General features: G+C 32.6%; 1 protein-coding gene across 1 annotated transcript; it reads right to left on the bottom strand.

Annotated features, from left to right (window-relative positions):
• Positions 1 to 1,667: 1,667 nt before the first annotated feature.
• On the bottom strand, positions 1,668 to 11,890 carry LOC119192798 (trace amine-associated receptor 8b-like; the record flags this gene model as incomplete). Its single annotated transcript, XM_037446563.1, has 8 exons — positions 1,668 to 2,144; positions 2,505 to 2,630; positions 2,926 to 3,054; positions 4,756 to 4,956; positions 5,737 to 5,850; positions 6,963 to 7,079; positions 11,475 to 11,600; positions 11,831 to 11,890. Coding segments are annotated over 8 exons (1,350 nt in total), but the record flags the coding sequence as incomplete, so codon positions are not given.
• Positions 11,891 to 12,005: the final 115 nt, after the last annotated feature.

Here is a 12,005-nt window from a genome sequence, read left to right on the forward strand (position 1 = left end):
ACTTACCCAAATCCCTATTCGAAAAATAAATCTCTAACAACCTAAGTAAATTTGATGAGTATCATGTCATATGTCCGTAAACCAGATCTCTCGGGATGTAATCCCGAACATCAACTAGTTTAGTACAGTTTACCCGCGTTCCACGCAATAAACCCCGCGGACTGACCGTAAAATATCCCATTATCTAGAATATATCATAAACATACTAGTATTACACGAAATGCCATTTACGACGTTTTCTTTTAATTTTAAAGGGTAATGATTTTCATAATGTCGTTTGAAAACAATACGGTATGTCATGTGCCCAACATTAGGTCTATTATGCCACAAACCCCATCCGCAGTGGGTACTATATAATTATACTCGGTTTCGAGTTTGGAGATAGGATTTTATGTTCACAAAGTTAATATGATTTTATGAATAATTGAGCCCCGATTATTTTGGTTAGAAGGCTTTTAAAGAAGAATCTAGATAAAAAATAATGAAACAACTTCATATCCAAACAATTTATTTTCCTATCAACCTGTTTATGACATTATTGTAGACATCAACAATCTTTAAATTATTACTTTATAATGTATAGAAGGAAATTGTATTGTGCGATTCTGATTATCTTCAAGAATTTTTCCATCGTACAGTCTTATTATTTACATGTGGAACAAAGTATTTATAGAAATGTTTTAAAGTTTATACTATTTCAGAAATTAAAATATAGATTACTTTATGCAAATACCTAAAGTCTTGAACTGAAACTACAAAATTCTTTAAACTCTTGTTAATATAATATTTTGATAACTAATTATAAATAGTTAGTGAAGAAATATTCTAACACATCTTTGAGTATAAACACATCAATTACGCACATCTCTGATACAACTATTACAAAAAATACAAAATATTCTATAACTTAAGTTGATACTAAACATTGCTTTATTATGTGTAATAAATATTTTTGTAATGTATTTATGATTTTACGTCAATATTTACATAAACTTTTCATGTTCAAGTAAATTAAAATACAGTTTGGATGATACTAATACTTAATAATTATAACCTTTTACAGAGATTAGACCTGAATCTACTGGTCCACGTTACTTACAACTATTGCTTCTCTAAACCATCACACGTCTAAGGATTCCTTTTTACTGACAACATGCACCTTTGATTACACTGGTGTTTTTGTTCTGGAGATAACTCCAAGTGAACGACATTCACTGCTTTATCAAAAGTAACCCTCGGAAGTCATCGAGTCAACGTCACTTCTGTATCACTTGAACTTCTAGAACTCTCTTTGATAACGTCTAATTCTCTGTTAGATAGAGACGAGGTTCTTGAAAACTTGTGTGAAACACTATATTCACTTTTATCTTCACAACTGTCGCGAACACAACCATTATAGTCCTTATTTTCATCAGAATCATCATCAACAACATCGTTCACTTCGACTTCTAACAAATTGTCATTTTCTTTTAATCCGTATCCGTTGAAACTTCTGTCGTGGCTGAGACTTCGTATTCTATCGAGATTATGTTCTAGAGTTTGCATATCATCATCCATGCCTGGTGAGTCGTCAAACTTCCACTTAATGTTTGAGTTAAAATGTTCAACTCCCGGATATATGCCTATACTATTACTTCTATGCCCGAAGACCGGGCAATTTCGGAATCTCACAATTCCGGGTGCCTGCCGTTGCAGATCTTGTTGAAATTGCCCTCGTCCAAGCTTAAGTTCGAACGCGAGCGACCACATTCAAGCCCTGGGCTAGGTTTGAATAGGCAGAAATCTGAGTTCTTTAATCTGCATTGTCGCGAACACGACTCTATTTGAAATGCAGATCTGTCGAGTTGTCTATAGTCAGTTGGACCATAGCCATCGAAATATCTATGGTCATGTTTACACGAGTTACTTGGATATCCTTTAAAGGAACCAGTACATCTAAGAGGATGTTCTCTGTGGCAAGCTTTTTGTATAGCGTGCAATGATGTCGATGACACAGTGCGTTCAAGTATTTCACCCCAATATTTTTCTCCAAGACCTTCGAATTCACCTTTGGAATGTAATCCGTCTGATGTAACTGGTGAACCACAACAACCTGTTGGCTTTTCATAATTGTGTGGAAAGGATTTTGTTCTCCGGCAGCATACCTGTAATAAAACTTCTATTGAAACCTCGTAGTTAGAGTAATTTGCATTTTATACATTTGCATTTTGTAATAATAGCAAAATTTTTACAATGATTTGCTACCCTGAGAATAAAAGAAACTACTTGCTATGTATATATATAAGTGTTATAATAAATACTCTCTAGGAAGTAGACGTTAGATAGCCGGCTGGTCGTACACTCGAAACTTAACATCTTGCTATATTGTTAAGATGTGTGTTCCTATAATATTCTATATCTAGTACAGTAAGATACTGGCAGAAAAAATAACAAAGACTATGATTACAAGAAACAATAAACCGAAGGATAAAATATTTTATATACATGATTCGTTCACCACTTACATAGTATTGAAGAAGTTCATGGCTGATTCTTCTAAAATGCCCATTCAGAAGCCAATAAAGGAATGGATTCCAAAAACTGTTGCTTAAAGCCAACCACGTCACTATAAAATCCAAAGATGGTGGAACCTGCAAGAAAATATATATGTTTTAAATATAGATCGCCCGCTGTTAAAACAAAAACGAGATATTATTTATTAAGTAACAAGATGTTCATGAAAACTTTCAATAAAGTATTAGATTAATAGAATTATCATAAAATAATAGTAAGTATAAATTAAATACCTTATTAAAGAAAAACTAACGATACCTTACCCAATGATTTATCACTAACAAAAATTGCATTTAAGTTAGGTAAAGATACCCAAATGAATAATTTAAAGGATGATATTGCACGACAGATTGTTAAAGCATACAATATTACCTTGCATCCAGTGCAGGCTGCAACAACTTCCTGTATTGTGGCTGGTGTCACCATAACTATGAAACCTAATGACATTGCCGCCATAGTTCTAGACGTGCTGACGCTATGCGGTCTCACAGGAGCTTGTATCTGTTAGAAATATTAAAACAATTACTATTACATCTAAGTTATCTTAGCAGCTTTACACCTTATGGTATAAAGCTGCTAATCTGAATACCTTGAAATTGAATTGATCATATTTTCAGATAATCTAGCTGAAAACACAATAGGAATAAGCGTTTTATTATTTTATAATTTACTTTCTCGTAGGCAGAAAGTATCAGTGGGATTTATATCGATAGAACTTGGAATATCTTTGCAAAGTATTTATAGCAAAAGTTACCAAATTATAAATCTGATGCTTTTCGATATTGAAAGCATATTTCATGTGTATTTTTTATCAATAATTAAAATCCCTTTTTTAGTTAACTACTAGACATAAACCTCTATTTTGATATAATATTTTAAATCTATTCTAGAACATTATTATTTAAGGAAAGTGATATGAAGAAACAGAAATAAAATATTCTTTTATAGCGAGAACTCATTTTATTGACAAAATTATTCTACAAATGAAATCTTATTTATGGCGCTCATGAAAAAATGTTATCTGTGAAAAAATTAACGTCCTTTAGGAATTTCTTTCTTTGCAGACGTGTGCTTAAACAATGAAATAAATTTTGTTTTCGGGTTGGGTACTTAAAAAGAAACATTTATAGGATCACTTTGTTTCGTTTGTCTGTCTCTCACGACCCTTTTTCTCAGACACGCGTAAAGGTATTAAGCTGAAATTTATATGAAATACTCGGATCTACTGTCATTTCAGCTGGGAAAAAATCAAACTTGTAAGTCAACGCGATCAAAACGTATGACTGGTTATGTCGCATATTTTGCGATTTCACGAGGGAATCTTAATATATATGGTACTTCCTATTGACCTAGAACCATGCAAATTTTGCAAAAAAGCGATATACATATAAAGAAGGGCACTCATAAACAAAAAAATAAATAAACGTCGTAAATATACTAAGTACCTACTAAAATAAAAAAATAAACACGACTTTATTATTACAAACTCATTATTTGTGCAATAACTGTGTTTAGAGGTACACGACAAAGTTAAGTTTGTCAAGTATGAACTTATAAACTTAAATACTTTATCTACAAGTTTGTACGGAACTCTCGGTCCGCGAGTCCAACTCGCACTTGTCGGGTTTTTACGTTTATATTTAAAACTTTTTCCGTATAAAAACCGTTGGGAACTATACAAAATGACTTATATAGGATTTGGCTTCATTATATTTTCTTTTTCCTATTCTATCTAATGTTTTGATCATCTTGTTTTTAGATACAATTTATAATCAATAACTGTTTTCGATATTAAAATCGATATTTATTTCTAATTCACGACGCGAGTAAACAAAATGTACGATGAAAGGACTACACATTATTTGATACCTCGGGTTATTAATCAACTACCCTCTTCATTAAAAAACAAATTAACCCATTAAAACATTAAATCTAAACTAAAATCGTATTTTCTTCAAAATTAATACCATTCATTTTTTAATATAATTATTTTTATGCTTACCTATGGACAATTAAATTGTTATTAGATATTATGTGTGTTCTGCGTCGACTCATAATCGATGACTGACACAAATCATAGCATTGTAGACAAATCTTTGCTTTTTTTTCCATGTATGAATGAATTATTATTTGATACTTAAAGGTGATCTTTTTGTAATGATAAATCAATAAAAAAATATATATAATTTATTATACCTACACAATTTCATGTTCACCATGAGATGTTTTGGTACAAGGTACGGGAACTCCATTTAATCTCGTAGGTTCTGGTTCACATTTAGTCCTGGTTTTACTGACATGGAAACCTGATCCATAGCAATACATCAGCGCCATTGTAGTTGGAAAATAGTAGGCACAGCACGATAGGATCCTAACAGAAAAGGCCAGGTTAAATTCTTTTAACTACCAACGTAAATATTTGTTATATAATAATATAAGCCCCGAATTATATATTATCCTGCTGGGCACGGGCCTCCTCTACTACTAAGAGTTTAGGCCTTAGTCCACCTCGTTGGCATAGTGCGGATTGGTAGACTTCACACACCTTCAAATTCTTATAGAGAACTTCTTAGGTTTCCTCACGATGTTTTCCTTCACCATTAAAGCAAACGATAAATCACAAAGATTAAACACATAATTTCAGAAAAGTCAGACGAGTGTGCCCTTGGGATTTGAACCTGCGGACATTCGTCTCGGCAGTAGGTTCCACACCCAACTGGACTGTCACCGCTCTAAATCTAAATATTTGTTGAGAGGCATTATTGACTCGTTTTAATTACTCGAAGTAAATGTCTATTACCATAAAACTGAAGTTTTTCTTAGGAACGTGCTAACCTCAGAAACAACTTCCGATATTTATTTCACTAATAGAAAGCTACGTCTGGCTGAGTACAACAAGTTACTTTTATCCCGAGAACGGTATTACAAGGAACCAACGCTGCAAGTAGAATGTAGTAAACTTATTTTCAGATACTATTGAAGCAATTTTATTATTTGAAATTACTATTTTAATAATATCATTATTAGTTGGACATACAAAATATTTACTAAGTGCAATATTTCTTCATATGAAATTCACAGTGTTGAAGTAAATTATTTTTACAGAATTAGAAAAATATCAATATAATATAATAAATTTCTGTAGTTTTCAAATTTACCTGAAAGCAACCCTGCTGTGAAAACATCACAAGCCATCAATCCTGTCGAATTAAAGTAATATCCAGATTTAGGAAGTACCATAATCGCAAACAATGATACCGATAATATCCAAGTTATACTTATAAATAAGACGCAACCCTGAAATAAAAAGGCTATCAGCTTTTATCGAACCAAAGTTATAAATTATATTATAGAGTCAAATAATTATGCCCGGTATTCTATACTGCTGAACACTGGCTTCCTGTATTATTAATAGTCTATGAGGGATAAGCTTTAGTTTACTACCCTGATCTAGTTAGATTGGTAGATAGTAGACACGAAATTATTTTTGGAGAATTCTTAGATATGTAGGTTTTTCACGATAATTTTCTTCACCGTTTAAGCGAACGTTTGTTGATCAAAAATACACACAACTTGGTAAAGTCAGAGGTGTGTACTTTGGATTTGAATTTATGGACAATCGTCATGGCTGACCGTTGTATTTCTAACTAGGCTATCGTTATCGAGTACTTGTATTATTTTGATGATTTTTATTTCCTTATATTTATAATCGTTGTAAATACATAATATGGCAGAATTCATTACTCTGCGATTTTAAAATTTATGTACGCTTTTACTTTTTTGTTTTAATACCCTGGTTGATCGGCCTTTATTCACTCTGCGAGTACATAATATAATAATTGTTCAAAGAGGAACAAAGTAAATCCATAAAATATTATCCTCAATCTATTTATTTTAATTAATATACATAATTTATTAGCTTTAAATCTCAAAGTAACCTTTCAAAAGGTCATGATATACTTAACAACGTTCTAACAAAGCAAACAATTTTAAACATGCACAAACTTGCCGCTGTTTGAGTGAGATTACTCGGTACTACCAACTTCTTAAGCTACTCAAAAGAGATTTTCACAGAGAAAGGTGTGGGTAAGCCAGCTTTAACGCAACCCCGGATTTGCTGGATTGGAAATATTTGAACGTGTGAATAAAATTAAATACGTGAGTGGTTTTCATTTTACGAGCACATGAACAGAAATCTTTAATTTTATTAGGGTATACACTAAAGCCTCTATAAAAGTTTTCGAAATGAATGGAGTAAAATTGTAAATGGACATGATTTTTTCACTTTTAAAATGCCTCCATTATGTATATAAAATATTTAATTACCTATGTAACTGAAGTAGAATAAAATTGAAATACCCACATTGTATTTTTTAATTGAACAAAAATCTCAATATCAAATTTCTTACCTTCTTACTAGAATGTTTATGATATTTATTAGGGTGTAACAGATACAAATATCTATCGATCGCCATACAAACTAATATAACGGCACTTTGTTGACTAACTGCTCCCCTCAGCAATGCCTGTAACAAAAGTCCTCGTTAAAACAATAAAACAAGTTGCGCAGGAAACTGTTGGGGACTTAGAGCTTGATATAAGGGACATTTAGGAAAGGAATTACGAGTCAGCAACCAGATACAATGCTGTTAAGCATTTGTGCTTCGTCACTGTAAACCATTAGCCAATACGGTATTATGTTCGAAGTTACAGCGATTTTATTGTTCATGGATCGCGGTCACGTCAACAATTGATCCATTCAGCTTTTCGCAGCCGATGTACTTATGCGGTGGTTCTTGTATTTACTTTGCGAAATATTGTGTTCGTACTCTAATTATCCTTTAAAATATAAGTGAGTAAAAAATGTTTAACGAGTTATGCAAATTAAATGTTCAACGGTAATAAAATACTTTACATTGTTGAAAAGGGACCTCAATTCATAAATTTTATTATCTGCACTCCTCTGTAAACATTAATTATGTTAAATCTCACGCCTCCATACTCGCATTGTGCTTAAAAAGGTGTTCAAAGTGTTGTCTTCACGTATTAATATATAATTATTTTATTAATTTATTTATAAATTTATTAACTACGTTAATTAAATGGAGTCCTATGCACACAATCAATTTACCACGTCACATATTCACGCTGAAAACTACGTAAAATAAAGCCAAAGAACTTTTCTAAATTGAAAGAATGCCATTAATGTGTGCCACCTCTCTAATTTTTCATTCCATACTTTGTGCCACAGCGCACTTTGGTTAGTACAAAAGTAGTTCTAGCTTTTACCGCTAGGTGTCACGCTAATGAGTTTAGAGTGTGCTATAAGGCTTTTATAACTACCTACTCCTGATTTTTCAAGGAAAAAAGAGCTGGAAAATATTTATTTCCTTCTATTTGCCTATTTTTCCAGGAATATACACCTGACACTTTTTCTGCAACACAGTGGAATACAAATGAAGGGAAAACTTTGTTAGACAATTTTTTTTGTTATAGTTAGATTCAAGTGCTAAATAGAACTTTAAAGCTATTGAGGCGCACTGTGGGGTCACTTTGCTTTGTACGTATAAAAATAAAAATAGGCATTGAAATAAAACTATTTTACGGATTTTATCGCGGTTTTTATATCATCGGTTATTTATCCCCGTGACCATGAAGGCTGCAAAGTCTTCGAAACGTCGGGGAAAATAATAATATAAAACCGCGAAAAAATAAATAAAATAGTTTTATTTCAATATCTATACACTCGCGTAAACATGAAATCATTAAAAAAATAGGCTTTGTCTTCGGCGGCTAAAGTTTTCATAAAAATAATAACTCCCGGAACAATACACACTTTTTTTTCAGATAAAATAGTTCCAAAAGCTAATACCACGAAAAATAACAATAATACTATTAAACAACTCGATACACAATACTGTTAAATAAGTTATAACTAACAACGATAATTTACGTTATATTTCTGAAACTATCGCCTTCGCGAGCAAGTTCTAAAAATATATTTTAAACTCAAAATAAGTGGTACCGCTGTGTATTAATACTTCATCGTATTCATATCCGATTACTTTTAAACTTTACCTCTCCAATTGAGAACTTTTTCTGTAAGGTAACTTTACTCATTTTCTCCTCGTCTCTTGTTTAAACAAAGTTTTGCAAGGACTTCGCAGCTTCCTCTAATACTAAATGGATTAAATAACTCCGTTTAAATTTTGATGGAAAGTGTTTTATTTTTACTTTATTCTACCAAACATTTTGAACTATCTAAATTTGTGTTAATCTATAAATATTATACAACAATTAACAAAATCCCCCTTTATGTCTGTTTTCGATTTTCTCAAAAACTACTGAACGGATTTTAATGAAATTTGGTATGGAGATAGTTTAACATCCTGAAAAGATTATAGGCTACTTTCTATCCCGGTATAATATATAGCGGGACTTTTATCCCGAAAACTCCTTCACGTGGGCGAAGCCGCGAGCAAAAGATTATGAATAAGAGGGCTGTTTCGTTAACCTAAACAATAAACATATACAAAACAAGACTATTCTATCACGTCTCTTGATTTATGATATCGTCATGCAAATTACATCAGCGTACAAATTGACAAATTAATGATTGTTTAAACGCGAGTTGCGGCCCTCTTCAAAGTTTAAGCACGGTCTTCGGTAGAGTTTAAAAATATATCTTGACTTTGTTTTTGTCTGTGTTCTTTTTTTCCTTTTTTGTTTGATTTGTGTTAATTAGTTTGTTTTAGTTAATTAATTATTTAAACTTCCAGTTTGTATACCGAATGGACTTCCGTGCGTCACTTGAGCTTCGTATTGAAAAGCAGCGCTGCAGCTGTATTGCAGCAGTATTAAGCTGAATAAATAGCCCATTGCTAACACATTTATTTAATTTAATGTAAAAAAATACTAAAGTATTTATGAAACAATAAATGTTTAACCGAATTTTGTGCCAATAATAAAACTCATCTTCTTCTAGTTGTTTTTTGTATACAAGACGTTTAACAAAAGAGCAAATGGTATATCTAATGGCAAACAAGTTCCACTGCTAATACATCCTCAACGCCATTACATTTTCGAGCTTCAAGAAGAAATGAGGATTATGATTCAGAAGGATTTTTCGCTTCTGGCAAATCTTCCTGGTTGCACGTGATGCAATAGAAAAGCTGCTATCTCGCATTGGATCACTGTGATATGGTATAAACTCGAGTAAAACAATTCAATCATCTTTAGATAAAAAAAACTACGTAATTCTGTAAACAGAGAACTCTAAACGCTTCGAAATCGAACTAGTATTTGACAATCGATATTAAAGTTAGACTTTGTAACTGAATTACCCGCTTTAGGTAGATCTAAAACTTGAATAGATGTCTCTACCATCTATTGGACTGTATACAACTCGATGCTTGGCATGAATAAATTACATGGGAGATAATATTGTCTTTTCCTGTGGTCTCCTAGATTTTGTCCACCACTGATGACCAACGGGTCAAAAAGGTATAACCCCATTAGAGAATAAAGGAACGTTTATTTTTTCCTATTGTCGCCCTATATGATATCTTTCCCATTGCCCACAAGTGGCGGACCAAATGTGGAGGGCAGGGAACAGACGGATAATCTATACTTATAATAAATCTGTAGAGAGGTCAATTCTGTACATGAGATATATTTCCAAAATAACTATCAGGGGGTGATTAGGGATCGATACTGATGCCAAAAATGCAATTAGTAAATTTTTTGTCTGTCTGTCTGTCTGTATAACCGTTATAGAAACAAAAACTACTCGATTTTAACGAAACTTGGTACAATTATTTTTCATACTCCTGAGCTGGTTATAGTATACTTTTCATCACGCTACAATTAATAGGAGCAGAGCAGTGAAGATAAATGTTGGGAAAACGGAAGAAGTTACTCCATTTCTTAAGCTTCCGTCGCGTGTGCAACCTTAATGGTTAAAGCTACACAGAAATCATGTATGACGGAAATGTTCTCCTTAAAATTATATAAAAATATCCTACGACAGCATATGTCTATCTTTTATGGTTGACTCACAATAACACGTGTAACTCCCGATAGCGTAGCAGTTCGAAGCTTTCGCATTATATTTGTTCTACTCTTACGTTTATAACACTCTCAGTCATCCCTAATTAAAAAATTACATTATCAAATATTCCATAAAAGAATCATAGAAATCGGTATAGAAACACCAAAGTTATACATGAAATACGCTAATAATAAGCCATCACGCGTGAATACTGAATCATGCTATATGCTTCCTTCGATTTCACCAGGATCCCATCATCAGACCCTGACGGGACAATCGGACCACCTGCATACCACCATACATTAAAAAAATCCCGACAAATTGAGCACCTCCTCCATTTTTGAAGTCCGAAATCCACGCGGGCGCTGCGGGCGGAAGCTAGTATTACATAAATGATTAATTATTAACATAAAGTATTTAAATACACTAAAGTGACTAATAGAGTGTGATGCGGTACTATACATTTTAACGACAATTTTAATTTGATACGTTTAGCTGTATGGTTTTTAGAACAATTTTGCCAATGTCAAGTTTGAAAGCAGAACACACACGAACTATATTATATAACTATAAGGAAAATTCTTTGGAAAACCTAATGTTTGATGTTTAGTCAGTGACTTGATTTTCTGGCTAATCAGTAACACGAAATGAGTTTTAATGACACTGAAATACGTGACTAATTTTTATTATTATAACAGAAACATATTGTTTTTAATTCGCCGCTAAACTATCACCTGGTTGCGCTATTCTAAAAAATGAAATATAACGAATCTATAACTTATGAATACATGAACAAAATACTATACTATATTAAACTTGAAATGCAAATAATATTCGCAACTGCTTTTTAATAAATATCGAGAGCACATACCTGTATCTGACAGAATATCTCGCCGTAGGGCCAACACTTGTAGAGAGCGGGCAGGAGAGCCACCGGCGCAATCAAGATACCGGTGAATAAGTCGTTTAGAGCCAGTGAGGTCAGCAGGTATCTGGGCTGGATTTACACAAAGCTTAGAAAATTTATGTGGGTATTGGTACTGCTATATTGAAAAATACTAAAAGACATATTCTAAATTGTTTTGTGTGTAAAAAATATCCTTGGTTCAAAATCATTAAGGAATTTTGATTAACCATATTTAGTATTGCTTAAACATACTTCAATTTTATTTCGAAGCTAGCTGCTAGCAATTTTTAGTAGATATAATAAAGATGATTAATGATTACCTGATTATCAATATACTTGATGTATCTTCGATTATTGAGCACGCAGATCAAGATCAAATTTCAAGGACAATAGCCATAGATATGGCAAAAATAAAAAGGCTTTCACGATATCGCCAGCTGCTGGTAGAGTAGAAGGCCAGCCTTTACCGTTCATCCAACAAGAGCTGTTAGAAAA

The sequence above is a fragment of the Manduca sexta genome, unplaced genomic scaffold (genome assembly GCF_014839805.1).
Source record: "Manduca sexta isolate Smith_Timp_Sample1 unplaced genomic scaffold, JHU_Msex_v1.0 HiC_scaffold_3189, whole genome shotgun sequence".
NCBI lineage: Eukaryota > Metazoa > Arthropoda > Insecta > Lepidoptera > Sphingidae > Manduca > Manduca sexta.